The sequence below is a fragment of the Lipomyces doorenjongii genome (assembly GCF_038497915.1).
Source record: "Lipomyces doorenjongii strain NRRL Y-27504 unplaced genomic scaffold V1508scaffold_6, whole genome shotgun sequence".
Taxonomy (NCBI): domain Eukaryota; kingdom Fungi; phylum Ascomycota; class Lipomycetes; order Lipomycetales; family Lipomycetaceae; genus Lipomyces; species Lipomyces doorenjongii.
The window spans coordinates 267,557-294,189 of NW_027118073.1; the positions used below are offsets into that span (position 1 = coordinate 267,557).

General features: G+C 48.1%; 13 protein-coding genes across 13 annotated transcripts; 8 read left to right on the forward strand and 5 right to left on the reverse strand.

The window, feature by feature from the left end:
- Nucleotides 1-16: 16 nt before the first annotated feature.
- V1508DRAFT_410998 (S-adenosyl-L-methionine-dependent methyltransferase) lies at nucleotides 17-2,516 on the forward strand. Its single transcript, XM_066939399.1, has 4 exons — nucleotides 17-103; nucleotides 185-234; nucleotides 282-618; nucleotides 688-2,516. Exons 1-4 carry the CDS (start codon nucleotides 80-82, stop codon nucleotides 2,380-2,382), a joined length of 2,106 nt encoding a protein of 701 aa, XP_066798058.1. The 5' UTR covers nucleotides 17-79; the 3' UTR covers nucleotides 2,383-2,516.
- Nucleotides 2,424-3,421, reverse strand: V1508DRAFT_411001 (uncharacterized protein). Its single transcript, XM_066939400.1, has 5 exons — nucleotides 3,241-3,421; nucleotides 3,118-3,147; nucleotides 3,041-3,059; nucleotides 2,833-2,972; nucleotides 2,424-2,779 (listed from the first exon to the last, which is right to left on the reverse strand). Exons 1-5 carry the CDS (start codon nucleotides 3,241-3,243, stop codon nucleotides 2,726-2,728), a joined length of 246 nt encoding a protein of 81 aa, XP_066798059.1. The 5' UTR covers nucleotides 3,244-3,421; the 3' UTR covers nucleotides 2,424-2,725.
- On the forward strand, nucleotides 3,422-5,981 carry V1508DRAFT_381348 (mitochondrial 54S ribosomal mL44 domain-containing protein). Its single transcript, XM_066937698.1, has 3 exons — nucleotides 3,422-3,694; nucleotides 3,743-3,867; nucleotides 3,932-5,981. The coding sequence occupies exons 2-3, from the start codon at nucleotides 3,780-3,782 to the stop codon at nucleotides 5,758-5,760; spliced, it is 1,917 nt and encodes a 638-aa protein (XP_066798060.1). The 5' UTR covers nucleotides 3,422-3,694; nucleotides 3,743-3,779; the 3' UTR covers nucleotides 5,761-5,981.
- Nucleotides 5,880-7,511, reverse strand: V1508DRAFT_244860 (protein-tyrosine phosphatase-like protein). The gene is made up of 2 exons (XM_066936368.1): nucleotides 7,104-7,511; nucleotides 5,880-7,047 (listed from the first exon to the last, which is right to left on the reverse strand). Exons 1-2 carry the CDS (start codon nucleotides 7,366-7,368, stop codon nucleotides 5,999-6,001), a joined length of 1,314 nt encoding a protein of 437 aa, XP_066798061.1. The 5' UTR covers nucleotides 7,369-7,511; the 3' UTR covers nucleotides 5,880-5,998.
- Nucleotides 7,512-7,868: 357 nt separating this feature from the next.
- On the forward strand, nucleotides 7,869-9,361 carry V1508DRAFT_411004 (ribosomal protein L1p/L10e family-domain-containing protein). Its single transcript, XM_066939401.1, has 2 exons — nucleotides 7,869-8,328; nucleotides 8,379-9,361. Exons 1-2 carry the CDS (start codon nucleotides 7,910-7,912, stop codon nucleotides 9,061-9,063), a joined length of 1,104 nt encoding a protein of 367 aa, XP_066798062.1. The 5' UTR covers nucleotides 7,869-7,909; the 3' UTR covers nucleotides 9,064-9,361.
- A 1,357-nt stretch (nucleotides 9,362-10,718) lies between these two features.
- Nucleotides 10,719-12,506, forward strand: V1508DRAFT_245045 (nucleotide-diphospho-sugar transferase). The gene is made up of 3 exons (XM_066936370.1): nucleotides 10,719-11,083; nucleotides 11,139-12,012; nucleotides 12,066-12,506. Exons 1-3 carry the CDS (start codon nucleotides 10,809-10,811, stop codon nucleotides 12,399-12,401), a joined length of 1,485 nt encoding a protein of 494 aa, XP_066798063.1. The 5' UTR covers nucleotides 10,719-10,808; the 3' UTR covers nucleotides 12,402-12,506.
- Nucleotides 12,507-13,084: 578 nt separating this feature from the next.
- V1508DRAFT_411010 (Prp19/Pso4-like-domain-containing protein) lies at nucleotides 13,085-13,877 on the forward strand. Its single transcript, XM_066939402.1, has 2 exons — nucleotides 13,085-13,455; nucleotides 13,522-13,877. The coding sequence occupies exons 1-2, from the start codon at nucleotides 13,326-13,328 to the stop codon at nucleotides 13,761-13,763; spliced, it is 372 nt and encodes a 123-aa protein (XP_066798064.1). The 5' UTR covers nucleotides 13,085-13,325; the 3' UTR covers nucleotides 13,764-13,877.
- Nucleotides 13,878-13,883: 6 nt separating this feature from the next.
- V1508DRAFT_411013 (uncharacterized protein) lies at nucleotides 13,884-17,621 on the reverse strand. The gene has a single exon (XM_066939403.1). It carries the CDS (start codon nucleotides 17,522-17,524, stop codon nucleotides 14,021-14,023), a length of 3,504 nt encoding a protein of 1,167 aa, XP_066798065.1. The 5' UTR covers nucleotides 17,525-17,621; the 3' UTR covers nucleotides 13,884-14,020.
- A 414-nt stretch (nucleotides 17,622-18,035) lies between these two features.
- Nucleotides 18,036-18,946, forward strand: V1508DRAFT_411016 (uncharacterized protein). The gene is made up of 3 exons (XM_066939404.1): nucleotides 18,036-18,241; nucleotides 18,309-18,511; nucleotides 18,567-18,946. Exons 1-3 carry the CDS (start codon nucleotides 18,160-18,162, stop codon nucleotides 18,813-18,815), a joined length of 534 nt encoding a protein of 177 aa, XP_066798066.1. The 5' UTR covers nucleotides 18,036-18,159; the 3' UTR covers nucleotides 18,816-18,946.
- A 190-nt stretch (nucleotides 18,947-19,136) lies between these two features.
- On the forward strand, nucleotides 19,137-20,537 carry V1508DRAFT_411019 (Phospholipase/carboxylesterase/thioesterase). The gene is made up of 4 exons (XM_066939405.1): nucleotides 19,137-19,649; nucleotides 19,732-19,926; nucleotides 19,981-20,061; nucleotides 20,119-20,537. The coding sequence occupies exons 1-4, from the start codon at nucleotides 19,473-19,475 to the stop codon at nucleotides 20,335-20,337; spliced, it is 672 nt and encodes a 223-aa protein (XP_066798067.1). The 5' UTR covers nucleotides 19,137-19,472; the 3' UTR covers nucleotides 20,338-20,537.
- Nucleotides 20,461-22,727, reverse strand: V1508DRAFT_411023 (GDP dissociation inhibitor-domain-containing protein). The gene is made up of 4 exons (XM_066939406.1): nucleotides 22,358-22,727; nucleotides 22,145-22,266; nucleotides 22,081-22,089; nucleotides 20,461-22,025 (listed from the first exon to the last, which is right to left on the reverse strand). Exons 1-4 carry the CDS (start codon nucleotides 22,447-22,449, stop codon nucleotides 20,608-20,610), a joined length of 1,641 nt encoding a protein of 546 aa, XP_066798068.1. The 5' UTR covers nucleotides 22,450-22,727; the 3' UTR covers nucleotides 20,461-20,607.
- Nucleotides 22,728-22,842: 115 nt separating this feature from the next.
- Nucleotides 22,843-24,336, forward strand: V1508DRAFT_411025 (uncharacterized protein). Its single transcript, XM_066939407.1, has 3 exons — nucleotides 22,843-23,066; nucleotides 23,145-23,461; nucleotides 23,565-24,336. The coding sequence occupies exons 1-3, from the start codon at nucleotides 23,028-23,030 to the stop codon at nucleotides 23,992-23,994; spliced, it is 786 nt and encodes a 261-aa protein (XP_066798069.1). The 5' UTR covers nucleotides 22,843-23,027; the 3' UTR covers nucleotides 23,995-24,336.
- On the reverse strand, nucleotides 24,188-26,267 carry V1508DRAFT_411028 (uncharacterized protein). The gene has a single exon (XM_066939408.1). It carries the CDS (start codon nucleotides 25,897-25,899, stop codon nucleotides 24,346-24,348), a length of 1,554 nt encoding a protein of 517 aa, XP_066798070.1. The 5' UTR covers nucleotides 25,900-26,267; the 3' UTR covers nucleotides 24,188-24,345.
- Nucleotides 26,268-26,633: the final 366 nt, after the last annotated feature.

Genomic DNA, 26,633 nt, shown 5'->3' on the forward strand with positions numbered 1-26,633 from the left:
AATATTTTTTTGGGCTCAGCGAAGGTATCTTCGCACCGCAACAACTCCTTTGAAACAGTATTAATATCCGAAAAGAAAAATGGGTCGTCGAGGACGTAATGATGTACGTCATAGTTTTGCATTTAGGCACTTTGTCTTCCACCATGCTGGGGTATAACTTTACTAACTAGAATCTTGTTTTCAGCACCCCCGATCGCGCGATCAGCCCGGCGGCTGGCTCGAAATTCAGAAACTGTAAGTCTTCCACGCTCTTGAATACATAACAACTCTGACGTACGCAGAAACGCCGCATTTGAGGAATATTACAAAGCGCAGAACATAGTCCCACAATCCGAATGGGAGACCTTCTTCGACAAGTGCAAACAAACCCTCCCTGTAACCTTCCGCATAACCGGCACAAGTCACCATGACGCTCTGCAGATCCGAGACACCCTCGTCAACGAGTATGTCCCATTCTTGAAAAATATTACATGGGAAGGGGAAGAAATTGAGCCGCCAACGAAGCTGCCCTGGTATCCTGATGGACTGGCCTGGCAGATTAGAGTCGGCAAGACTGTGATTAGAAAGAGCAAGCCCTTTGCCCGGTTTCAGCGTTTTCTTGTCGTTGAAACTGATGTCGTATGTCTTTTGTCTTCCCCGTCATATCGTCCTAACAACCACGAACACTAACGAGCTAATTAAAAACAGGGCAACATATCGCGCCAAGAGGCAGTCTCCATGATCCCGCCCCTCCTCCTCGACGTCCAGTCCCACCACGCCGTCATCGACCTCTGTGCAGCACCCGGCTCCAAGACTGCGCAACTCATCGAAGCAGTCCACGCAGTTGCAGACCCGACCGGTATCGTCGTCGCCAACGATTCCGACCATAAACGAAGCCACATGCTCATCCACCAAGTCAAACGGCTCAACTCGCCCAACCTCATCGTCACGAACCATGACGCCCAGCTCTTCCCCCGCATCAGAATCGCCGATGAAGAAGAGTCGTATTTGCGGTACGACCGCGTCCTCTGCGACGTGCCCTGCTCCGGCGACGGTACAATGCGGAAAAATATCAACGTCTGGCGAGATTGGTCCATCCACAACGGCCTCTCGCTTCACCAGACCCAGATCAATATTCTCAACCGCGGCCTGCATCTGCTCAAGCCAGGCGGCAAGTTGGTATACTCCACCTGCTCGCTCAATCCGATCGAGAACGAGGCCGTCGTCGCACAGGCCGTACGAATGTGGCGCGGCAAAGTCCGCGTCGTAGATTGCACAGAACTACTACCGGGGTTAATCCGCCGCAAAGGAATGACCGCTTGGAAAGTCATGGGCAAGGACAAGCAGTGGAAGGACGCTGCCGAGGACGGGATCCCGGCCAGCTGCTTCGCGCAGGGCGACGAGGTCGAGCTTGGTGTCGAGAATTGCATGAGAGTTTACCCGCACGACCAGGACACCGGCGCCTTCTTCATCACGTTATTCGAGAAGGTCGCCGAAGCCGCAGATGCAGCTCGCGTCGGACCCCTTAAACGCAAGGCCAAGGCGGACGACGTTCTCGAGCAGAATGGATCCGACAAGCGCTCAAAGCTCGAGTCAGACAGATCGGAACTGGAACCAATACAGTCAGAGGTAGACCCACAACCCCTCGCGCCAAAGAGAAAAGAACGACTCCCCCGCGACGCAAACGAAGAACCGTTCAAGTTCCTCCCCGCAGACCATCCGACAATCGAGAATTGCTGGAAGTTTTACTCAATCGCCGACGACTTTCCCCGTACCTCCCTCCTCGTCCGCAACGCAACTGGAGAACCCGTCCGGACAATCTACTATGTCCATCCACGGCTGCACCCTGTCATCTCCCTCAACGACACTAAAGTCAAATTCATCCATGCCGGCATCAAACTCTTCGCCTACCAAAAAACATTAGAGGGAATCTGCCCTTGGCGCGTCCAATCCGAAGGCATGGCGGTTCTGTACAGACATATTGCGCGAAAGGCAGGCGACGCTGTGCGCGTTGTTCGATGCGGACTCGACACGCTTGAAACGCTGTGCCATGTCACGTTTCCAAAGTTTAACGAGTTGAGAGATAAACAATTTTTGAACCAGCTCCTCGCGTTGACCGAAGGCTGTGTGTTTCTGGAGGTCGACGGGGGCGAGGGCGACAAGCCAATCGTGTTTCCAATGTGGCGTGGTCGCGGATCCGTGAACTTGATGCTGCCGAAGCAGGACACGGCGGAGTTGCTCTTGCGGGTGTTTAAGATCGAGAATGTCCCGGGCAATGGCAACAAGAAGGAAAACACGAGTCCGGCAGAAGGTACCGATGCACCAGTCGAGACTGAGTCTGAGGCTCCTCCTACTGCAGACCAAACCGAGACCGACGTTGCCGAGTCCGTCGAGACTGAGTAATGTATGGTTCGAGCTAAAAGTTTCGTTTGTATCTTTTTGATATGTACTCCCATATAGTTGGCACAAAGGGTATTGTGATATGTTATATTTTATGATGTCCAATCGAGGCATACATCCTATGCCATCACGCGAAAATTACCCATTACATTCCTAGACCCAAGACTCTAGACCACATAAAATTGCCTTACGTAGGTGTCCACTAAGGTGCCGTCCAAAACCTATATATCCGCCAATTGTAGCGCATGAACATCTATCATCGTACATGTGCTGCTCTTGCATATTGTACAAAACATATCTAGCTACATCAAGCTCAATAGTTGCCAAACGAAACTGTCGTGATATATCAGTCCTTGCTTAATCGCCCTTGTCTAGCAGACTCGTTGAATTTTAAGGAAAGCTATACCGGACGTTAGCATTCGACAAACACATGCAAATTTAGATTGGACCTACTAGATCTCGGGTTTCGAGCGACAACTTTGGCTCCATAATCTGCGGGCCAAAAAGACGGAAAAAGATTCCACCCGCGACCAGGGTCGCTGTGACGCCAATTGTGTTGCGTTTCCAGTTCTTGGGGTTGGGCCACCAGCCACCTGTTGATTCCGTCAGTTATGCTTATCCTTGGTCATTCGAGATCATTGAAGACGTGGAATGCTTGTACCTGTTGGAGCCCATACGTGCTGTGCATTGTTAGTTGACACCTTCATTATAATACCACGAAAGTGAACAGCCACGTACCTTAGGATACGGATATCTCTTGCCACCGGACTATTATTTCAAATTAGCTCCCGCCCATGGCCACAACGTCACCAGAACTCAAGATCACAATCTCCGCAGCAGCCAATAAGTTCATCAACTCACCATTTCTCAATTCAGCTATCTTCTGCAAGAGTAACCGAAACACTTTATAGTCTAACCAATCAATACCCAAAAAAAGTCTTAATCCGCGTTAACGCTGTATGCACCAAGCTTGTGTATAAGCCTTTGTGCAAGGAATCGATTTCACGGAAAATCCACGAACCCACAGCCGAAACTGATTGGGTGCCCGCTTCTACGTGGTCCAGCGTACAACTCAGCACGACAGAATCGTGCTTGCGGGTGACGCTCTTGGCACTCCGCTGGTTTAGTGATTTTCTTCGGGGCGCGTGCCAAAAAATCGAAAAGTCGTAGAGTATCAAAATTTTCGAATTTGCGTTGCGGACACGCTTTTAATATCCGGACTTGCCTATCGAGAGCAACGAACTGCTCCGGTTCATTCAGGAAAGGACGATAGAATTTTTTTTTGACGGGAGGCTTGTGTTTTGAGGGACGACCGGTATGTGTACAGAAGCCAAACATATCAACCCTTATTGACTTATGGCAGATCATATTTCCGTCGGGCTATAGAAAGGATAACGACAATGCGGATACTCCGACAAATTAATCGGTGTCCAATAATACCGACCATTCTTCACCGTCGCACACCTGTATTCCAACAATTGCGTCTCGGTAAGTCAATTTTTCGCCCAAGCAACAACGATGCGACGAAGAAAATACTGATCATAATTGTTAGCCTCAATTTACAAGCAGGCATTAAACAACCCAAAACGGTTTGTTCCCCCTTGCATCGCGCCGCGCGGCGAACGAAGAATGGAGGAAGCCAATTTCCAAGTACTGAACTCCGAGCGCGAAACACTACGCTCTCCGACGGCGACGGGGTACCGGAAAGGCAACGCACTGCGCCGAATTAAGCTCTTCAAAATAGTGTATAACCGCCTTCGTCGACAGCAGCGGCTTGCGGAGAATGAGGTCGTGCAAAGGGAGATGGTCAAACACGAGACTGAGCGTAGGAAAAGATTGCAGAAGGTGATGGGGTATAGACAAGATGCGAGGATTGAAGCAATTATTTTGAAGAAGATGAGTAGTCGGGGCCGCGTGCTTCGGCTTAGGAAGTTGCCTATTCGGAGTAAGCAGCCGCCGGCATATAGAAAGCTCATGGATAGTTTGAACCGCGTGCGATACGAGGCGCTGTATAATGCGTACTTAAAATGGTTGCGGAGCAAGATCAGGAAGAACCAGGTCCCCTCGTTCAACGCATTTAGATACAAACCCAGTACTCCGGCGGAAGCGGAGGCACAGCGTGCGCGAGAGGCGCAGGTGCTTTTGCAGCCGCTACCGAGCTCCAGGTTCTTGCTTTACCGCGAACGATTCAGGAGTCCTGTTCCGGTCGATGAGTGCTTGTACCCGACCAGCATTGTCACCCACCGGAAGTTATTGCAACTACCTGTCGAGCGGACGCCTTACCAGCTAACACGCAAGATTCATGTGCCACCGCCAGCACGTCTGCCAGATCTTGCCAACGGAACACCTGAGAACCGCGACAACGCGGATCGGTCTGAAGAGGGCATGATCATCAAGCTTGAGGAGGGCACCGTCGCCAAGTCGACGGCTCTCGTTGCGCTTCATGCCCGTCTTGGCTTATCGAAGAATTTTCCCTTGACCACACTTGCTCGCGCTCTGAACTGCGAGAGCTCAAGTCTCGCAAAAGTGTACCCAAGCAACGGCCCCCTCGCTGCTCTCGGAAAGGAATTCCTTGAGCTGTACGTTCTCGAGTTTATTGTCTGCAAGTATCCTCGTCTGCCGAAAGAAGTCATGCAGGAAGCCAGATGGGCATATATCGGCGAAGATGCGCTTGCTAGTATCGGTCACCACTGGGGCGTCAGTCGGGAGAAGCCAAGCGTGGCCGCACCTGCAAAGCGGAGCGTCACTAAGAGGAAAGGCGAGGACAAGGCTGAAGACGTCGGGTTCACTGTCGCAACGTCCCTCGAATTACCGGAAGATTTTGGCATGTTGAAGTATGGACGATTAGTTGTTCGTCGGATGAACGGATTGACCGAATACGCCGAGGTCGACGAGTACGGAAACCAAGGCGAATTCACTGGGTTCCAGCGTTATTCAGACGCCATGAGCTCCTTCGTGAAGTCCGTTGTTGGAGGTGTGTATATCCATGACGGCGAGTCTGCCGCCAAGAAATTCATCAGGGATCACATCCTGTCGCGAAAGGTCGACATCGGTTCACTCTTCAAGATCGTCCAGCCGACTCGAGAGTTATCCCGACTCTGCGCGCGAGAGAAACTGGCACCTCCGATCTCCCGCATGATCGCAGAAACCGGTAGATTATCCCGTGGTCCGATGTTCGTTGTCGGCGTATACTCCGGCTCCAATGTTTTAGGCACTGGCGAGGGGACTAGCATCAAAGAGGCGGAGACTCGAGCAGCAATTAATGCGCTCAAGGGGTGGTACCTATACAGTCCGCCGGTACTCACTTTCCCCAGCGATATCAAATCCGAAGATGATTATTTCAAGCCTTTGTATATTGATCCTGGCCAGGTTCTTGTCTAAAGAGCATGTATATATATTACTATTTAATGAGCAAAATTACTTTTTAACAACACAAGTGTATTTGCATTTCTGTATATAGCGAATATATCAATGAGATGTGCAACGCCAGTGTATAAATATGCGTTCGTAAAATTATATTCCGTATATCCTCTCAGTGCCTGAAATGAACCTTAGCAAACTGTAACGCCAAGCCCACGTAAAACAGTAAAACAAATGCATATGATACAATATCTACAATCTATTCAACAGACGTTTCAGGCTCCATGACAATGTTCCGCGATGTCCTGAGATCGATTTCATGGGCCGGCTGAGCGGGCAAAACCATAGGATGGCAAACGACCCAATCCACCTCTAATCGGTCAAAAATCTTTCCCCCGCGTTTTTTAGTCCCCTTAAACCCATCCATGTCCTCCCATGCAACACTGAACGTGCCGCCGGTATCATGATCGCCCTCGAAGAACACATTAAACCAGACGTACGACGTCGCGCTCAAAAACGATAGCCCCGCCGGTCCGTATATTTTCTTTTCCACCGTGACGTTGATGTCTGCGGTGATATGAATATCTGCTTTTGGACGCAGGATGATTTCCGTGCCAGCCATGAGCTTGGTCGGGTCCTGTGAAGGGTCTAGGTAGCGTTGGTACTGGACCGACCGGTATGTCCCGCTCCGGTGCAGGGATAAGTGGCGATGGTGATGATGGCTGCTGCTGCCGGCTGAATTCGGGGCCGCTGTCGTCCCGTTCAAGGAGTCGCCTTGAGTATCGACACTCTCTGCGCTCGCGCCGAACCAGACACTTGTGTGTTTATTGGCTCCGCCAGCAACCACGCGTTCGCCAATATGATCGCCCTGAGAAAACTCATACACCGTCACGATCCGCCGTCCATGTTCCTTAAACCCGCAACACCGGACCTCCAAACCTTTAACGGGATTCAAAATTCTGACCTCAGTAACAACTACAGGAATATCGCGATACTCCCGATTAGGATCCCGCGACCATGTCTCTACATACTGTATCCACCTTCTCTGAGACAAAATAGACACTCCCTCGCCAAACCCGGCGCGCATGCGTTTGGAGGTGAAATGGGCTAATGCTATTTGCGCGGTCCAGTGGTGGTGAGAGATCAAGTATGCGCAGAAGATGGTGCCGGATCTCCCCTTGCCGGCTTTACAGTGCAGGACGGCGACATTTTCTGGGTTCTGAGAGAGGTATTTGTGGAGCGAGGATACGATGATCGGGATCATTGCGAACGGTGGGGGGTTGTGATCTGGAAAGGGGAAGTGGCTGACTGCTTTCCGGTTAGTGCGATGAATATTACAGCGAATAACACATAAATGTACTTGCCTCGCTTATAAAACTCACAATCTTCGTATCCAGCCCCTTCAGCTCGAAATTCCCACACATGCCAATGGTTTCCGTGACGAAGGTTAAGTAACTTGCGGAGATCGCTGAGCGAGTTGCGGTACATCACTTTCGGAAACTCGTTCGTAGGCATCGAGCAGACGATGATATTCTTATCGAGGTATGCAAGATCGAGGTACGTGTCTGCCACGGGATCATGGTGTCGCGATCGCGGTGACGCGATTGCCGAGCGCAGAAATTCCGCCATTTGTGAATGTGGTGCTAGAGAGTGATAAATGAGATGACAGGTACACTGGAAATGACGTGTAACGAATATATGGTGCGATTTGCCTGCATAGAAATTCGACCGTGGGCTAGTACATTTCCTATGCTACTACGTAGCCAATAGAGACACATACAGCAAGTGTCCTGACTGCAGTCTGATTGTCGAGTAGATAGAAGGATAAGGGAGGAGGCACACACCTACAGTTTGAGGACTTGCTACAACAGCTAGCGACGGTACGGTGCTGGACGTCACCAAACAACAATATACCATGCTACGGATAGAATACTATATGCAATTAAAATATAGCTATCTGCCGCGGATATTTTCGCCACACGTCCTACGACTTGTATTTAACATAAACGGCATAGTTAGGGGCATTGGCACGCGAAAATGCACGTTTCTTCCTTCATCCGTATACAGGAGGCAGGGTAAATCATGCTAACTCCCAAGTCCCAACGCCAAAATTTTTCTTTAAACCGAAGCGCAGCGGAGAGTATAGATATTGATCATATTGCTAAACATAATGCCAACAAAGAGTAAGAGTAATAAGAAGACTTCCGGGTCGTCATTGCTAGGGAAGACAACAGTGGTCGAGTCCCCGAAGCTTACGAAATCGGCTGAGACCGCGTCGACCAAGGCAAATGAGGAATCTGAAGTCACCACAAGTCCAGCGTTAGCCATATCGTCGGAGTCGTCCCTGCCGCTTTCATCTGAACAGACAAAGAAAGCTATTGCGGCGTTAATCAAGCACATTGAGAAGAAGGCTGCAGAGGAAGCTGCAGCTACGACGGATTCCGATAAGCCTGGTAGCAAAAAGCGGAAACTGAATCTGTTGAGTGATGACCCGTCGAATCCTGAGGAGTCAGAGAAGCAGGCATTGTATTTGGTTATTGGCTCGAAGAAGTATCTGAGTGATAAGCCAGTGATGAAACCGCAGCGAATGTCAGTATTCGTATGGACCAGAATGGAGAATGACACTAATAGCTTCGTAGTACTGTTCCACACCCGATCTATAACTTGGACACAACATCGATCTGTTTAATTACGAAGGATCCACAACGGATGTATAAGGACATTCTCTTGGACGACGAGAACTCGCCGGTAAAGGACAGGATTGCACGGATCGTTGGTATATCGAAGCTCAAGACGAAGTTTAAAACATTCGAAGCCAAGCGCCAGTTGCGGGACGACCACGATTTGTTCTTGGCCGACGACCGAGTTGTGACAATGATGCCGGAGTTGTTGGGAAAGACGTTTATCTCAGTGAAGAAGATGCCTGTTCCGATTAGCATCCTGAATCCGGCGGCTGCTTCTGCCTTGGAAACGGCAGTCAAAGTTTCAAAGGCACGCGCGAGCAAGAAACGGACTGCTCAGACATCGCCCGAGGAAGAGTTTGCACGGGAAAGAGCTGCTATTTCAAGTAAACGTGTGAACGCAGAGATTACGCGGACATTGAATTCGGCGATGGTGTTTGTGCCAGCAGGAAACAGTACGACGATTAAGGTTGGCTACTCATCGTTTTCTGTGGATGATTTGGCCGAAAATGTCGAGGCCGTTATTGGAGGCTTGGTGTCGAAGAATATTGTCAAGGGCGGCTGGGATGGTATTCGATCTATACATGTGAAGACGAAGGATAGTATTAGCCTACCGATCTTCTTGACGGAGAAGTTAACCTGATATTGAGAAATCAAATAGAGTACATGTATAATTGTGATTGAACTAGGTATGGGGATAATTGCATAGCTTTGGGTTGATTGCAAGCATGTAAGATAGACAAAAGTTGAGGTTGTTTCTGTTGTGTTTAACTGCTAAAAACGTATTTGCAAAGATTGTGCCTTCGTAAGTTCGTTTGCAGGACTCAAAGCTGCCAAAGGCCTCTCTAAAAACAGTGTTAATGTAACTGCTTTGTTAAGAAAATGCATAAGTGGTGACGTTGTATGATGAATACAACCTCAATGTTCAAGTGAAAATACGTTGGCAAATTCTCTCGTTTAAATTCTTGCGGAACGACACATTTTTTTTCTCTCCACACGGGTATCAGTTTTCTTCCAGTCCGGCTGCAATGCCGACTAATTCCCAGCCTTACACCAAACAGAGACGCGAGAGATGCGAGCGATATTCTCAGTTCAATCCTTGGCTCTGCGGGGCAAGGGATCGCGTTCTTTGAGGTTGGCGAGAAAAGGATGTTGGCAGTGTGGTTTGGATTGGATACACACAGTTCCATTGCCGAATTTCATATTTTTTATAATACGAGAAACGTGAGGATTCTTTTTCTTTGGAAGAGGAGGATTTCTGCAATGGTGGTTATGGTACCAAAAATAAGTTGTTCTTGTGCTTGCTTTGGATGGAAGTGAGGTGCTTTTGGTAGCGCCAATTGGTTCCGTCGCCTGGGAGCAGGAACACATTTCGTAGCTGGATAAGCGATCATGAATCGATCTAATATTTGTAATATGTGCTTAAAAGCCAATGCATATCTGGTGTGGCTACGTGTTCTGGTACTTGCGCTATTTATTTACGTGGACATATATTCGTAATTCTCATAATTGACTTTGTGAATTGCACCTCTGGCGGGATTTTGTTCGCGGCAAGTTGTCCGTTTTGCGCTCGGTGGAGAATACTGCAGACACTCTGTAGCAGTTGCAGCTGAGCGCGGAAGTGGAATATTATGATTGATTGTGTGATTGTGAATAAATAATAAAACGGTAATAATGACCAGTTCAGCTAGCATGCCTTCTGCGGGAACCGCGCCGCCGATAAGCACGCTCGACACAGTCGACACAGCTACCCTGTCGCGTGGTCGGGGGAGTTCGTTCGCGTGTCGCCGCCAAGTGGCGATTATTTTGCACTCGCTGGACAAAAATGTGCCGGTGTCGACATTGCAAGGCGATGAGCCAGCCGGGGACACGACACGGGAACAGGACCCTGACCCTTGGATGGTTGTTTGATTTGTGTCGCACCAGCTGAGCCACCGCCAACTCCCTATCGATCGTGTTCCGGCCGCCAAATCCTAATCGACTGCGACTGCTAAGTTCGCCCCTCCCTTGCCTCTCTGCTTTTGCTGTCTGGCACGCCGAGGCTTTCTGCGCTCTTGGTTGCCTCCCACTCATTACTTCTCTCCTCCTCCTCATTCTTAGCCGTTCGCAATCAATTATATCCTCCCGCGCGACGTGCGTGCGCCAGCCGATTCTTCCGCAGCCTCCCCTGCGCCGGTTCATGTCCTTTGAGCTCTGAGGCGACACCATTTTTCCGCTGCCGACCCTCAACGCCCATCTCGGCCTGCTCCCTAATAATCTTCATTCTGGCGAGTGGCTCGGGGTGAGCGTGCACTAACATATTTCGCTCCGTTCGCTCGTCGGCTTTTGCTCGTTAGATATTCCCCCGTTACATTTTTCGCTAATTTTTGCACTTCATCCACGGCCACAATGTCGAGCATGGGGCGTCGGATACATCGTCAATTGGGCGACTCCAAATATCTTCCAGTTCCCGCCAGCGCAGGCTCATTCTTTCCGACCGCATCACTCCAGGGCACGCCATTCGACTACGCGAAAAGGCGCGTGCGGATACGGCACAACATCTCTGCCCCGCTTGGTGTCGTCCTACTACTACCATTTGTGTTAGTACTTCTTGTAATTCGGCTCGTCCAGGTTCCGTCAAACACGAGCCTGCTCCCTTCACGAAATCGGCTTCCAGACATAAGGTATTAATAGATTCTATATTTAGCGGGGACGGACAATGCTAATCGTGACTGATAGAGCAATGAATGAGTCAATTGATGCGCCATTTGTCGTCGGCTGCCAGGTGCCCGACACGTCGCGTCCGCGAGCAAATGCTGTTCTCGTCATTCTCGCACGGAATAAAGAATTAGATGGTGTCATCGACTCAATTAAGTCTGTCGAGCGCCACTTCAATCGGTGGTTCCACTATCCATATCTCTTCCTCAATGATGCGGAATTCAACTCGACGTTCAAAGCCACAATTTTTAATTACACAGAGTCCAAGGTCGAGTTTGGCGTCATCGACAAGGAGCTTTGGGATTTCCCTCCCTGGACCAATCAAGAGGAGGTCAAGGAGTCGATTGCCTTACAAGGCGATGCTGCAATTATGTACGGTGGTATGGAATCTTATCACCACATGTGCCGCTTCTACTCGGGCCAGTTTTACAAGCATCCTATGCTAGCAAAGTATGATTGGTACTGGCGTGTGGAGCCAGACGTGAAGTACTTTTGTGATATCACTTATGACCCCTTTTTGTACATGGAGGAGAGAGGAAAAGTCTATGGCTTCACCATTATTATTAAGGAACTTGTCGACACTGTCCCGAATTTGTTCAGATACGCGTCTGGCTTCCGAAGATCGCGCAACATTACATCGAAGGGCATGTGGGAAGTGTTCCTGCAGAAGGACAAAGAAGAGAAGGAATCGGGTCCCAAGACCTCCGGTGTTGGGGACCAGTTCCGAATTCCTGATCCAGAGATGATTGATCCAGAGGCTATGAATGGTGAAAAGTACAATTTGTGCCATTTCTGGAGTAATTTCGAGATTGCCAAGCTCGACTTTTTCCGAAGTAAGGAGTATAACGACTTTTTCGAGTTCCTAGATCGAAGCGGTGGTTTTTGGAATGAACGAGTATGTATACGTATTCATAGACTCTAGAAGACAGTATCCTAACAAACAATTAGTGGGGTGATGCTCCGGTACACTCTTTGGCCGCCGGCATTTTCCTTGCGCCATCGCAGGTGCACTATTTCCGCGATATCGGCTACCGGCATACAACCATCCAGCACTGCCCTGGCAACGCGCCACGGAAACAGCTTCCACGAACGCCATACATCCGAGATCCCAAGAGTAAGAAAGACCTAGAAGAAGATAGATATTGGGATCAATGGGATATTGATAGAGAAAACGGTGTGGGTTGTCGATGCAGATGTGACACTGACATTATCGACGTCGAGGGTAACGACGGAAGCTGTATCCCATCCTGGGTTGACGCCGTCGGTGGTTGGACGTCAGATTAGTGCATTTCCGTAACAATTTTGGTGACCAATTTGTTTCTGCATTTTCTTCCGTTCGATTTTATTGCAGCATAATATCACTATACAGTTCCCGACATCTTAATTATAGTCATGTACAAGTCTTGAAATCTTGACTTTCAATTTCTTGAAGGTTTGTCTGATCTTAATTGATAATTTTTAATCTCTTTTTTGACTTTGTTACAGTTACATGTTATGACTATAGACTTTTGCTTTTTCGCGTCATTATTGTCTCGTTCGCTTGTTTCTCATGTTTTGTCAAAGGTGTTTTGTTCATCCATTATTTTCGCCGTTTATCCTGTACGTTTAACCGCTCGATGTGTTCAGTGTTATATATACTTTTTTTCCTCCTTTTTTCTGTTTGTAATAAAATAGCATTTGATTGGGCACGTGGTTATTAATTATTATCCTTTTTTGTGTTCATTTTATGTTTGGAGTGCGTGTAATTGGACGGCAGCGGATGTGATACTTCAAATGTTATCATTGCTCCGTTTGTTTGGTATTACTATACGTTAATATGGTTGATAGATGTATAGGTTGCGCAGTACCTTATATTGAAACAAATAAAAGCTTTATGATTTGGATGCGCAAGTTTATATGAAAACTTTAATTTAGTGAGCATCGTAACCGTAAAGTTTTGCCTGGGAGACATTACGACAGAAACGTCCGCAATAACACTGCCAGGAATATATTTCAATTAGTATCCTACCGAGCTCTGACATTCAATCATTACAATGATCTGCGCAAGTACGTATATAAAGCGAAGATTACAACTGCTGAATCAATGGTAACTAACGAATAATCATCAGTTTCGGGAACGATCCCTCAGGATCCAGTAATTTCCCCGAACAGCGGTACGCTTCACTATCCCCTTCCCGAAGAAGTTAACATCTTCGACGTTATAAATAAATGTTCATGACTGATAATAATCTAGGAAGCGTGTTCGATAGAAACTTAATAGAAGCATACATAGCAGAGCACGGCACCGATCCAATATCAGGCGACGCATTATCGATCGACAATCTCGTTTCCATACAGAGTGTGTTTCTGTTTCGTACTATTTATTTCCTTGTTTAAACTAAATACACTAACGACGGCAAATCAGCTTCAAAGACACCAGCGCCACGAACGCCGGCTCAGTCGAGTATTCCCACGCTGCTACAATCATTCCAAAACGAATGGGACGCATTAGTGCTCGAGACGCTCACTCTACGACAAGAATTACTCAAGACAAGACAGGATCTGAGTACCGCGTTATATTACCACGACGCAGCCGTACGTGTAGTTGCGAAGTTGACAAAGGAGCGGGATGATGCTTTACAGGAGTTGGACAAGTTGACACAGTAGAGATGTGAGAACCTCAAAAGTATATGATGGAATTTTGTATATTATTGTATAATTTGATGGGTAGGATGCGTAATTGTTGTTTGCGAAAGTGGCAAAATAAAAATATGAAATGGATATAACCTCCACGATATGGTACCGTGACATTTTACGTTCGCCATTTGCTATCTTACAACAATCCTATGCAAATATGTACAAAAATTCCAAAAACAGATCAAAATCAAATCCCATACCCATATGTACAGATAATATGCTTGCTATTAAGTTTTCGACTCCTCATATGTAAATCCTCGTTCATCACTATGCACAATTTGACTAATGTCCTGCTCCGTTCCTCTAATACTTCTCAACAACGCAACTTGTTCCCCATAACTCTTCTTATTCGCCCGGCTCAATTTCCAAATCGCATTTCTGATCTCGGGAACAATTTCTTGTCCACGTTCTTTGACAAGCTGCGTCACCTCCTCGACCCGCCGCCTTCGAGTCGTCTGCAGCCCTTTCCTCAAATTGAGGGTAACACGCTGATGATGTCTCCACTGCTTGTAGTACGAGTACTTTATACTCTTCGTTCGGAGCTTACGAAGTCTCTCAAGCATCTGCCGCTTCATCTTTTGCCTGAAACGATACTCGTACACAATTGCAAATATCTTCCGGAATCGCTGTCGCAATTTTTGGTATTCCGAAAACTCTCGCGGATTAGCAGCCAGCTGTTCCGCCTCAATGTCGTATTTCTCCTGCAACAGATCCGAGAAGAAAGTGATTGTTCGGGTCTGCAAATAATACCGCACTTTCGGCTTCTGTCGGGGTAATTCGGACTTGAGCTTTTTGTCCGATGTCCACTTGACACTGTCCTTGTGCTTTCGAATTTCGAGGTACCCATTCGCGAGTTTTTTCTCCGCCATCTCCATGGCATCGAATACGCCGCTGTCTGTCCGCGCGAGCGCACGAATACGTGCATTCCAGTTCCGATTCGAGAACTTGACGTCGAGATCGCGCATTTCCTGCCACAGCACCTCTACTTCCTCGTACTGCTCCATCGCGACCATCGCGTCCATTTTAGAGGTCAGCGCATCGCCAAATAAGGCCCTGTTGATGCCCTTGATCTGGTTAGAGTATTTGCTTAAATACGGGTCGTAGTCGCGGTACTTTAGGAGCGCGACGGCCAGAAAGCGTCTCCAGTGCGTGTGAACGGTCGCCCAGTCTCCGGCTCGTGCTGCAGCAATGCACGCCTGCGCTTCAAATGTCGGATCTGGCTGGATCTGGTCGGCAAAGTCGCGGCATTCATTGACTTGGTTGAACCGCTCGATCACTTGTGCGTACTTGCGAGTGCCGAGTGGATGGTACAAGCGCAGTATAGGCGTGAAGATGTACGCCGGTATGGTAGTCTTCGGCGACACAGGGTTGGTCATGTCGAGGGGCGGCAAGCGGTCCATGATCCCGTCGATCATCATCAGCAGCGACTCAGCAGCGTAGTGCTTTCGTCGGTCACGGTACGATAGCATGAGCGTCAGCAGAGTGATGAATGATGGCGCAACTCCTTCCGCGATCATATCTTTGTACTTGCGCTGCACCATACCCGTGTTCCCGTGATAAAGATAAGAAGTCATGAGCGCAGTGTAGTGGAACACATCATGCTCAATACCGAGACCTTCGAGCTGATTGAACACATTTTCAGCAGCAGGTAGCTGGTTGGCCATTCCGAGATAATGGATCATGATACCAAACGTGACCGAGTTCATCGGAACCGAGAGCGATTTCATCTGCTCAATCGTGCGTTTCAAACCGGTAGAATCATGGACCCTGGCAAACCCGTGCAGTAGTGTTGCGAACAGCCGCGTGTCTGGGAATACGTCTGCCTGACGCATCCTCTGGAGAATGTTTTTCGACACAGTGGTCATATCGTGCGATTTCTGGACATATGCTGCAGCGAGAACATTGAATACGGCGGCATCTGGGTCGATTTCGAAGTGCTGCAGAAGCTGAAACAGGGCTTCCGATCGCTCGATATCTCCTTTCTTGGCGAACAGTGCCATGAGTGTTGTAATGTGCCGCTTGGTAGGTATGACGTCGTCCCGAAGCATGCGCCGGAATGTCAGAAGCATATTCTCAGCATCGTCGAGCTTGTTGTACACTGAGAGCGCGATATTGTACACAACATCGTTGCGTTTCAAGCCGTATTCCCCGATGTTTTCGAATAATTCGATCGCGCCCTCCAAGTCGCCAACTATGGACCTGCTCCACATCACAGTGCCAATGATTTGTATCGGGATGTTCATTTGCTTCTCGCGCATGTCTTCAAGTAATCTGTTCACTATCCCGACCTGGCCGATCTCTCCAAGCGCATGCATCGTAACGTTGTAATGGTATGGCGACGGCTGAGCACCGCTAGCAATCACATTCTCGAATAACTGCTGCATACCGTTGTAGTCTTTTGCTGCAGCAAGAGTCTCGAGCTTGGTACCGATGATAAGATCCGTGTTTGAATATTCGCGATAGTCATTCTCGAAGGTCTCAATCAGCTGCGACGATTCGTCGGCCATGCCAGCCCGATTGAGAATCCTCACAACCCGAGCCAGATCCCCGCGATTCGACTCGCGCCCGTGCATCCGCATATACACTTCTTTCGCAATCTTTGGCGAACCCAGGTCCGCGAAGATGCTTATGGCGACTCGCGCGAAGCGGTTACCGAACTGATGCCTGTCTTGACCGCTGTATCTATCAATCACTTGTCCCACAAGCTCGGCATGGTCATCGCATTTGATGAGCAGCTCACGCATTGTATTCTCTGTCCGTCGACGATTATGCCGTAGTTTTGGATCAGTGTGGTACATGAGCGCGGCCCACAATAAGAAAAGCTGCTTGAATTCCTGTCGCCGCGTGTGATACCGATCAATCATACTCCACTGCATGTCCATATTCATAGGAAATCTTGCCACCCCTTCCACGAACGCTGCATCGGCCGTGTCGCTTAGTCCGAGCCGTAGTAGCGCCCACAACCTGAAACGGAAATCAAGCTCGGTACGTTGACTGTCGGTCACATCATTGAAAATTAAAACCATGCGATGCCAACCCTCCGCGTTGTTGCTCTCCCGAAAAAAATTGTAGATCTGCACTCGCTCGGTCATAATCTGCACTCTCGTTGTGATCGATACGAGACACAAGCGCCAGAGCTTAAACGCTGTGTCTGCCAGATGAATGTTGTATGATTGCGTAATACGCATGAGATTCATAAACCGTTTATCGGGATCATCCGGGATTTTGAGGTACGACTCAGGAATCCATTCCTCGGCTGATTCTCTTTGTAGCGGCTGCGCTCCGGTGCTTCGATGTTGCGCATGCGAGTGCCGTTGTGCGTCCCAATACCGTTCTTTCGTAATTCCAGGCGGTATTTTTGGTTCCGTAGACCACTCAATATCTGCCTGAGCGGATTGCAGAGTTTCATTGCGCGTCTCGCGGATAGCATTCTGTGAATTGCCGACATCCGCCACGTCACTGTATGTCTGGTAATATTTTCGCTGCCGTGCGTACAGGCCTTGCAATAGCCGCTTCTGACGCATTTCCAAATATTGCGCAGTCTTCCGCATAAATTCAATTGTCCGCTCCGGATACAGAATCCCAATAGGCGGCGGTGGCCGCTGACGGTGTGGAGCCTGGGCGTGGCAGATGGACGACCAGCATGATTTCAGCGACCACCACAGCAGCTCATCGTGTGTCGCCCGGAACGGCCTGCTGAGATCCAGCAGTGGAGCGTGCCGGGCTGCCATATGCCCGTGATAATCGTCTCCGTCGCGAGATTCGCGAACGCACGCGGAGGAGGGGTGTTCGTGGTTGTGGATTTTGACGACTGTGGATGTGGATTTTTGATTGCTGAATTGACCGAGTATTTTTTGCACTGGGTGCACAAGTAGTGAGTGACGTACATATTGCCAGACCTAGTTCAGCGGCTCAATTGCGCCCGTACATAACCTTTTGATAACTATACACTATTTTTAAAAGTTTTATTATATTAAATAAATTACTAAGCTACATTTGAGTTTATTCAGTTATGAAAATGCTTCCGCTAACATCATGTGCTGTCCTGGTTAGAATCCAGCTCTCACTGGAGCAGGAAAAATTCGAGGGTCGGAGAAATTTCTTTTTTTGGTTTAGCCTTAAACCCATTACGTTCGCTCCATACTAAATAAGGATTAGTATAACGTTGGATGGAAGCTTATTTAATAACGTCACTGCTGGCGCCATACAGAAGACAAAATATTTTAGATTCACCTTTATTCCAATTACCCAAGATCTGTGAATAAGATTTTTACGTGCCCTCAGTCCAGCTCTGAATCTACCTATAGTCAGAAGATTTCATGCGCTATCGGCATTTACAAGCATCTGGCTTATTCTACCGAATATAATGTCACAAATAGCTACCGAATCGCGTCGTAGTGCGTTCAAAGTTCCAGCATCCATGCCAGACGGCGTGCACAAGCGCAAACGTGAGTCGTTTCTCCCCACATATGGGTAATATTCATGAAAAATGTACGCTTGTCTAACTTGATTTAGTTGAGAAAATTAAGAAGACGCTGTCACATAATGCGGACGTTAAGCGGTCATATCGGAAGACATTGAAGCAGATGGGATTCGACGTTCCCCCACCGCTGTCGCGAAAGAACGGTGTCAAGCGAGCTGCTTCCGATGATGTTGACAGTCTGCATGAGGATACCGACCAAAATGCCGAGCAGCCATTCGAAAAAGCAAGTCAGAAGGTTCGATGCAGTGGGAGTCTTGTAATTCACGAGAGCTAACAAGTCATTTCTGTAGCCAACCGGCCGGCACAATAAGAAACTAAAGCTATCTCGGTTTAACAAAGAAGAAGCGGCTGCTGCCGCATTGCGTGCTGAGCGTGAAGCAGCCCAAGAAGAGCGCCACCGTCGGGAAGCGGATCGGCGACAAAAGATCGAGCAACGGCGGAAGAATAAGCAGAAAATGATGCAGTACACCAGGACTGGCCAGCCAAAGCTGGGAGTTCGTGTTGATGTCTTGCTGGACAAAATTCGAAAGGCTACATAGATCTTTAATATTTCAAACTCTTTTCCCTGATGCGGATATTTGGAGCCTATATTTATTAGACTGGCGTTGGTGTGTATTAATTTTTAACTAAATAGGAGTATAATGCTATAAATAAAATTTTGGTTATGTTAGTTTATCTGTTTGACGCGCAGCGGGTTAGGTACGTATCATAGTAAAACAGACCGGTGAATTTGTGGGTCTGTCCACGAAGTTACTTGTTAATCGCAGTAAAATAATTCTCTGACTTCGACATCACAGCTGCAGGCAGCCTGTAGAATTAGTAAGAAGTGATCGGTGACCTACACTGACCAACAACATGAGTTATCGTTGTTACCTTGGTGCGCCGCTCGTCGGTTCGCATGTCTTCTGCGCTCCACTCTAAAATAAACTCGATAATCCCCTCATCGCTTGTTCAGTTGCCGACAGCTGAACTCATCTCATATAACCACAATAATATCCACGCTGTCGTCCACTACTCTCTTCCGCCGTGCTCTGCTTCCTTCCCTTGCGAGCCTCTTCCTCTTATATCTGTTCGCGCCGCGGCTCCTTTGGCTTGACTCGCAGCGCTCACCGATTACCGCCGCACCACAATCTCCGCAAGAGGACCCTTTTTTGCCAGCACACAAGCTCGCCGTCGAATACGATACCAGCACAAGTATGTCAGCAGTCCGCATCCCCTCTCTCAAGGAGCACACTGCTACCTTCATCTTCATGCACGGTCTCGGTGATTCGGGATCCGGATGGAGATTTTTGGCGGACGAGTACCGAAAATTGAAGGTACTTGACCATGTCGCCTTCATTTTCCCCAACGCTCCGACACAGAAGGTTACTCTGGTACGTGGCTATTATTGCTCCATGAGCCCACGGTGACGTACAAAGTTTATTGTGCAAGCGGGTTCTAATACGCGGTAATCAGAATTTTGGTCTCCAGATGCCTTCGTGGTTCGATATCATATCACTCGACAAGGTCGAGACTCAGGAAGACACACATGGCATGGTTGAAAGTGCCGGTCGACTACGAAGATTCATAGACGATGAGATCGCTAAGGGTATCAAGCCCGAGAGAATAGTAATTGGTGGTTTCAGCCAAGGCTGCACAATCAGTTTACTGGTGAGTTCGAAACTAGTCGGATAGACCGAATCAGCTGCTAATAACATATTCCAGACTGGTTTAACTACGGAAGTAAAGCTCGGTGGAGTTGTTGGTCTATCAGGCTTCATCCCCATGCGATCGCAGATTTCAAAGGTTCGTCATGCAGGATTGCCTAAAGAACAAATTATGTTAACCATCATTGCTCTGTAGCTCCATGAAGAAAAGGGGATCAAAATGCCATTTTTCATCGGCCACGGTACTAGTGATCCAGTTGTAAAATATGAGTACGGTGTCTTCACCAAGCAGGTCTTGGAATCTCTGAATATTCCGTTCGAGTTTCACGAGTATAAGGGCCTGACCCACAGCGCGTCGCCCCAGGAGATCAATGACGTTCTGCAATTTTTGAATAAACAGCTACCTGATAATTAAGAGAGAGTTGAGAGCACGAATACTGTTTGGATTGTCATATGTAGACATTGTGTAGAGGTATTTGTTAACGTATTGGAAGGTATAAGTTGCACGGTGCCGAAGTTCTGATTAACCAATATAAGGTATGACCATATTTAATCAATATTCTATCATTATACACAAAAAGCAAATTATATCACATAAATAACGTACAAGACTCCTTGCAGCGCAAAACCACAATATAACACACACACACCTATAGCTCAAACTCCCGTTGTTACACATATGTAATTATATGGTCATTTCACCAGCCACTTCCTCGAAATCGGAGTGGTGGCCCACGACGTCGTCGTCTTTGCCTTGGGCGACATCACGAATGTCGGTATCTGCTGCCGCAGCAGTTGCGGTAGCATCGTCGTCCTCATCTTCGAAATCAACATCAAAGAAGTCATCAGTAGTACCTGTAACTAGCTCATAGAGACCCTTTGCCTGATCAACAATACCTTCGAACGCTAGATCGATCGACGGCGCAATGGTGTATATCACCTTTGAGTCTGCAGTAGGCTCTATCGGGCTGACGGTCACTTTCTGAGAATAAGTGAGCTTAAGGAGATACTTCAGCGATTCTTTGGGAGAGAAATTTCTCAAACTCTCGCCTAACCGCACTGATGATATGACAGGCAAACCGTTCGGCAGGTAGGATATTTCCTCTTCGTTAACGTCAAACTCGAAATTCTCCGTCGACTCTCGAAGAATAGTCTCTTCCAATTTCTCCAGTGCCACATACAAGTATTTCCGACCCTGCTCGCCGCTTTCCTGCGTCGAAAGATACCAGATGGCCTGACCGGACGGGCACTGTCCACTGCCGCTTCCCATTACAAGCACCTGCACGGCATATCGGTTACCGTCTAGAGTATCTACCGGGAATACCACAACGGCAGCAGATTCTCCCTCGGCAAACCACTCCTTGCAGTCTTTTTCGACAACAGCCACCATCCTCGTCATCTCCTCGTCACCAGCGATAACACCTTCACTGGAAATGATCTTTTCTGTGACTTTGATCTTCTCGCCGGAATCCAATTCTGCTTCACTAGTCGTCTCGTCAAAGCCTATCAGCTTGGTGCCAAGTCTATAGACAGCGCCAGCAACAGCCGCTGACCGGCAGAAGCCCTGCGCAAGCTCGCCTCCAGTACCGTACATGGAATACATAGCTGGAAAATTGCCGTACACCTGCATCGATGTCAGATAGCGTTTTATTGCACCAAGTGCCAGTTCGGTCGGCGCCTTTGGCGATGGTAATAATCCAATAGAGTGAACTAATTCGACTATCTGTGGGGCATCCAACCCGAACCTCTCCTCAAGGAACTTCGAGATTGGTTCATCTTTGTACTCTTGCCAAATGGTACTATTCTGTTCCCAATCGATAACAAACTTCATAAACCTCATGAGACTACGCTTGGTGAGGAGAGTAAGTGTCTGGCTTGTGAAAATGTCTTCCTTCGTTCCGGGAACCTTCTCAAATGAGTCTTGCTCGAAGGTGTGAAAGGACCCCAGCGGCTTGAATTCAAGGTAGCGAGACACGCGGCTCTTAATGAGGAGGTTGAGAAGGTCGGAGCGCGTGAAGAGGATGTGTGGACTGAGATCAATTGCATATTTCCGTGGATCAAGGTTGCGTGAAATATAAAGATAAGCGTCCGAGAACGGGGTATCTACATGTCATGTGAGTGTGAATTCTATCCACTTGCGGTCTTCGTTAGGGCATACTATTGGAGGCTAAAATCATGCAGTTAATATGTGATCTTTGGGTAAGATTGTAAGTGTCACGTACCAGAATCGTTCACGCGATCGGTCCAAGCTTTGAGCTCATCCAAATTCAGAGCAGCCCATGAGCCTCCATAATACGGGTTGCTGTCTATATGCAAAACATTTGTTCCTTGCCATGCAAGCGCACTACAAATGACATGTTAACTGTGAAAGCAACAAATCTATTTCACTGGCGCAATGAAATCAATATGGCAATGAATAAAAACAAATTACATACGCAGCAACAACGCTTTCGACAAGTCCCGTACCGTAGATCAAGACATCACACGTCTCTGTAGATTCTGCAGCCGACGTTGTCGTGGTCGCCATTGAGGTTCGCTGGTTGTGGCGTTACCGGAAAATCTTTGCAGCTGGAACACGGAGCCGCTGTACAAGAACTCTCTGTTGTGATTCAGGAATTGTTACCCCGCAGTTATCTCAATCGACTGAGAGTGGACCCAATAATATGAAGTAACAGAAAACACCAATTGATCGAAGTCGTGGATTTGGACGATGGCAAATGAAGAGACAAGTAGAGCAGTTCAGGATGGTTATTGCGGGGCGATATGGACGATGAGGGATCCGTGCAGCCGAGATGCAAGATGTCGAGAGGCGAAAGGGCCGGGGAACTAAGCCCCAAAAGTCCTTGCATACTGTACCCTGACTCTGAGATGGATAATCACAACCCTAAGTTAATGAGAACTTATCACTATTAGGGTTAGATCCCCAGATTAGGGTATTATATCGGCATTCAAGCCTGCTAGGCAACGTTTCTCGTCTCAAAGCAGTACAGGCTAGTGTTCACCAGCGCAAGTACATACTCTGTCAGGTCAACTCTTGGTAACGCGTGATAATCGATCATAGATTATATTGTTGCTTCTTGGACTACTGAGGGGCGGACACTCAGCATGTCGTCTTCACAGCCACAGATCAGCTTGCCTCTTCTTGTATGTATCGCTAGCCGTGCCTACACTCGGCAAATATACAACTTACGTCTGCCCTCTTGCTGACCACTTCTATTTCAGAGCCTCTCTTTACTGCAAGACCTTGTCCAGCCTATTACCCATGATATCGCACTAGAAGCTTTTTCACGAGAGAAGCGCAGTCGGCAACCTTGTCCGTCGTGCGGCGCAATCCATAACTCGCGTGCATCATCCGGAGCCGTCGGCAAGGGACACTACGTAGTTCGGCCGGGACAGGACATCTACGGCAGAGCAAAACAACACGCTTCTGAGTCTGGATCGTATTTTGAATGCACTAACTGTGCGCGAAAAGTTGCTGCGTCGCGATACGCAGCGCATCTGGAACGGTGTCTTGGTGGACGCGGCGCAAGGAACAAGAAGTATGCATACTATTTTCGTATATCGAGTCCTGTGAGGCTAAGTATACTGTTGGAGAATGGTTACCGCGGCTCCGTGATAGCAAATACTAATAAATTGCAACAGTGCCGCAGCCTCGTCCTCAGCTCCGTCAATTGCCTCGCCCATGTCCTTGTCTCCATCCTCACCGTATGTCACAGAGGACGAGTCACCACCCACCAAGCCAGCGACCAAAAAGCGCAAAGTAGTAAACGGCACTGCAAAGGGCCAGCAGCATGCGCACGGCGTGTCTACGATGCCGAATTCACCAGCCACAAACAATGGGGGTCACGAACTTGATAATCACTCTGATCCTGGCGAAATCATTGGGAAGTCCAGTGCTAAGACTGGGCCTGGGAGATCGAGCGAGAAGACGCTTCCAGGAATGTCTTCGTATCATAAGTCGCAGGTGTCGAAGTTTTTGGACCGCGTAGGAAGCCCGATATTACAGTCTACTGACAACAATTCGGGGAAGGCGCGTGCGGGCATAAAACTCGAGAATGTTGACGATGAATAGGCTTGACACCCTATACTACACTAAATAGCACGCATACATGTGTTTATACAGTCATCTGGTGGTTGGCATGCGAGTAAGAGGTATCATGGGCGTCATGCAGGCCAATGGTTAACAATGGGTCCAGCGGTGTTACAGGAGTTTAACATCTGGCATTTTGAATTGCATTTATTGGTACCAAACAAGGCACTAATTTGTTGATATACTGTGGATTGACATCAAAGTATCTTTATGGGCATCCATGTGATAAGTCATGTGCCTGAATAACCAATATTGGTTCAACCTCTAATGTATTCCTGGCATTTATATACATACCCTATACCGTAAAGAAAAACTATCTACAAGTACACGACGTTAATGGGATCGAGGATTCTTCGATGCGAGTGCAACGACCCGATCAGAAAATCCAGCTGCACCTCCCTCGCGGCGAATGATATCTTCTGCTGTCCATATGCGTCCCGTGTCATCGCCACTGCGCCTTTCCACACCAATTATAGCGGCATTTCGCGTGCTCGGAATTCGCAGCATCTCTCTCTCTACTACCCAACCCACGTCATGGGCAGTCTTGACAACGTGTTCGACTAACGCTCCATATGTGCTTAGCTTCTGCTGGTCATGTGGCAGTGCAGACTTCTGACGTAACTCAATAGATGTAGGATAGCGATATTTAGCGCCAGACAGGGCATATGAACAACAGGGGATAACCATAAACGGCTGCCCTAGCAACGGGATCCACGGCGTCAATTCGTCAGAATGATTGCCAATCAGAAAGGTCCCTTCTGCAAAGTTCCCATTGTGAAATCTGAGCCCCTTATTACGTATTTCCATGTCTGTATCTAAACATAAGTAGGGTACAAGCACCTCCTCTCTCAGGCAGTCTTGGACGAGATCAGGAAAGATCTCCCACGTTTTCCGACGACGGGCGTCGAAGCCGTAACCTCTGTATCCTTCCATAATAAGGATATACACTAGCACTCCATTTCCACATCCAATATCGACGAAGCAAATACTATTTTTAGCACTACCTTTGTCAGTATACCTAGCACCCCAAAGCTCGATTAAGAAAGCAGCGATCGCCAAATCTTCAAACACGTGCTTTTTGGGATCAGTACTTTCCACCCAGCGCGAGACTAAATCGCGTGCATATCGCCGTTTAAGTGACACATAGGTATCTTGAAATGATACTTTATCAATAACGACGTCGTGTTGCACACGTTTCTGATACCCGTTCATGACACCGAGTGAGTGCTTGTACGCTGTCGCTAGCAGTCTGAGAGCTGTTCGTTCGAGCCGATTTGGTAGTGCAACAGGTTCTGGTGACGGTGAAAATAAACGATAAAGTAACTGAAGCGTATTCACATCATTGTGGGTCCGCGTGGATGTGTAGTGAAGTAGGATGCCAGACACGGCTGGGTGGTAGTATGGTGTCGATTCCGGTGATTCTATTGTATGCGGTAGGTACAAAATCGAAGATGAACCTGCACCATCTGATAGTAGTAAACAGCTCTGTCGCATCGACAGATCTTTGTCCTGATTCCTCGGAATAATTTCTCGTATAATCCTTCTTTTAATGCGTACACATTCCACTCCATTCGAGAGTAAGGAAAAGATTCCAAGTTTCTCTAGTTCACAGCATATTTCCTTTTCCTTCTTTGCGTAATCGTCATAACTGATATCAGCGTCGTTGTGACTACCAACGGCGCTGTCGTACAGAATATCAGCGCGCATAATGCTTGTCGAGTTAATATTCGGGTGGAATATTAAATTCAGCATTGCAACCTCGAAGTGCTCGATGGGCTTGAACACGCATCCATTTTGCTGCACTACAGGATGCCAAAGCTGATTCATGGTATCTACTTTCGGCGCATAAATAGTGAAAGGCTCTGGATCCGAAGACATTGATACCATTAGTCCTCTGTGGGTGGACTGGTGCTAGATATAAATGATTATTTTGCCGAGGATTAACCGCAAATTGTTCGGGCTAGGGTTTCTCAGCCGATCGAGAACACTGGCCATCAGCCGAATCTTTGGATTACATTATTAAATCTACGGATATTTCATTCGCAGGCAATGGATCGATAATTCAAGGTGACCAAAGAAGACCAGTCCAGAGCTGCACACCGGCTGCCGACTTGACGATGAGCGGCCTGCGAGATGACTCGTCAGCTTCATATCCGATCCACTAAGTCGCCTCTGCCAACCGGCGAAGTCACCAAAACGTGCTTGCTGTGCGGCCGCTCCACAGCAAAGCCGCATCATCGAACCTTAATTTCGGCACTGTTGTATTCGCAACGGTCACGGCGCGTGATTAGAAGCGAATATGCACAAAGTACCATACCCATTATAGGAATTTGTTGACGTGACGGGTGCCATACTGTTTTCCAATTGTCAGCGGAACGCGTCGTTAAATCATGGGATCGAAAGACGCGAGTGTGGTACGTGTTTTAGTGAGCGACGGTTTAGTCCATCTGTCCGATTCTCAGACTGCGCTATATTGGCAAATGTGCATGTGAACTCTTTGTCCGATGTGCGCTACTCCGCCAAGAGTGCGGAACGCGGTCTAGTCGTCGCGTAGCCGAGCTTGGTAGCATTATTGTCACGTTCGCATTTTGTTCGCAAGTTCAAAATCCGCGGTTTGGTGG

Excerpts from the sequence above, each read along its gene's own strand:
- V1508DRAFT_410998 (XM_066939399.1), top strand. The coding sequence starts at position 80 with ATGGGTCGTCGAGGACGTAATGAT. Across the intron at positions 235-281 it reads TGGCTCGAAATTCAGAAACT|AAACGCCGCATTTGAGGAAT; the intron begins GTAAGTCTTCCA and ends TGACGTACGCAG. Across the intron at positions 619-687 it reads TTGTCGTTGAAACTGATGTC|GGCAACATATCGCGCCAAGA; the intron begins GTATGTCTTTTG and ends AATTAAAAACAG.
- V1508DRAFT_411001 (XM_066939400.1), bottom strand. Across the intron at positions 2,780-2,832 it reads CGCTCGAAACCCGAGATCTA|CTTTCCTTAAAATTCAACGA; the intron begins GTAGGTCCAATC and ends CGTCCGGTATAG.
- V1508DRAFT_381348 (XM_066937698.1), top strand. The coding sequence starts at position 3,780 with ATGCGGATACTCCGACAAATTAATCGGTGTCCAATAATACCGACCATT. Across the intron at positions 3,868-3,931 it reads ATTCCAACAATTGCGTCTCG|CCTCAATTTACAAGCAGGCA; the intron begins GTAAGTCAATTT and ends CATAATTGTTAG.
- V1508DRAFT_244860 (XM_066936368.1), bottom strand. The coding sequence starts at position 7,368 with ATGGCGGAATTTCTGCGCTCGGCAATCGCGTCACCGCGATCGCGACAC. Across the intron at positions 7,048-7,103 it reads TTGTGAGTTTTATAAGCGAG|TCAGCCACTTCCCCTTTCCA; the intron begins GCAAGTACATTT and ends ACCGGAAAGCAG.
- V1508DRAFT_411004 (XM_066939401.1), top strand. The coding sequence starts at position 7,910 with ATGCCAACAAAGAGTAAGAGTAATAAGAAGACTTCCGGGTCGTCATTG. Across the intron at positions 8,329-8,378 it reads GTGATGAAACCGCAGCGAAT|TACTGTTCCACACCCGATCT; the intron begins GTCAGTATTCGT and ends ATAGCTTCGTAG.
- V1508DRAFT_245045 (XM_066936370.1), top strand. The coding sequence starts at position 10,809 with ATGTCGAGCATGGGGCGTCGGATACATCGTCAATTGGGCGACTCCAAA. Across the intron at positions 11,084-11,138 it reads AATCGGCTTCCAGACATAAG|AGCAATGAATGAGTCAATTG; the intron begins GTATTAATAGAT and ends CGTGACTGATAG. Across the intron at positions 12,013-12,065 it reads GTGGTTTTTGGAATGAACGA|TGGGGTGATGCTCCGGTACA; the intron begins GTATGTATACGT and ends ACAAACAATTAG.
- V1508DRAFT_411010 (XM_066939402.1), top strand. The coding sequence starts at position 13,326 with ATGTTCATGACTGATAATAATCTAGGAAGCGTGTTCGATAGAAACTTA. Across the intron at positions 13,456-13,521 it reads CAATCTCGTTTCCATACAGA|CTTCAAAGACACCAGCGCCA; the intron begins GTGTGTTTCTGT and ends ACGGCAAATCAG.
- V1508DRAFT_411013 (XM_066939403.1), bottom strand. The coding sequence starts at position 17,524 with ATGGCAGCCCGGCACGCTCCACTGCTGGATCTCAGCAGGCCGTTCCGG.
- V1508DRAFT_411016 (XM_066939404.1), top strand. The coding sequence starts at position 18,160 with ATGTCACAAATAGCTACCGAATCGCGTCGTAGTGCGTTCAAAGTTCCA. Across the intron at positions 18,242-18,308 it reads CGGCGTGCACAAGCGCAAAC|TTGAGAAAATTAAGAAGACG; the intron begins GTGAGTCGTTTC and ends AACTTGATTTAG. Across the intron at positions 18,512-18,566 it reads TCGAAAAAGCAAGTCAGAAG|CCAACCGGCCGGCACAATAA; the intron begins GTTCGATGCAGT and ends TCATTTCTGTAG.
- V1508DRAFT_411019 (XM_066939405.1), top strand. The coding sequence starts at position 19,473 with ATGTCAGCAGTCCGCATCCCCTCTCTCAAGGAGCACACTGCTACCTTC. Across the intron at positions 19,650-19,731 it reads CGACACAGAAGGTTACTCTG|AATTTTGGTCTCCAGATGCC; the intron begins GTACGTGGCTAT and ends CGCGGTAATCAG. Across the intron at positions 20,062-20,118 it reads TGCGATCGCAGATTTCAAAG|CTCCATGAAGAAAAGGGGAT; the intron begins GTTCGTCATGCA and ends ATTGCTCTGTAG.
- V1508DRAFT_411023 (XM_066939406.1), bottom strand. The coding sequence starts at position 22,449 with ATGGCGACCACGACAACGTCGGCTGCAGAATCTACAGAGACGTGTGAT. Across the intron at positions 22,267-22,357 it reads GTCGAAAGCGTTGTTGCTGC|TGCGCTTGCATGGCAAGGAA; the intron begins GTATGTAATTTG and ends TGTCATTTGTAG.
- V1508DRAFT_411025 (XM_066939407.1), top strand. The coding sequence starts at position 23,028 with ATGTCGTCTTCACAGCCACAGATCAGCTTGCCTCTTCTT. Across the intron at positions 23,067-23,144 it reads AGATCAGCTTGCCTCTTCTT|AGCCTCTCTTTACTGCAAGA; the intron begins GTATGTATCGCT and ends CTTCTATTTCAG. Across the intron at positions 23,462-23,564 it reads CGCGGCGCAAGGAACAAGAA|TGCCGCAGCCTCGTCCTCAG; the intron begins GTATGCATACTA and ends AAATTGCAACAG.
- V1508DRAFT_411028 (XM_066939408.1), bottom strand. The coding sequence starts at position 25,899 with ATGGTATCAATGTCTTCGGATCCAGAGCCTTTCACTATTTATGCGCCG.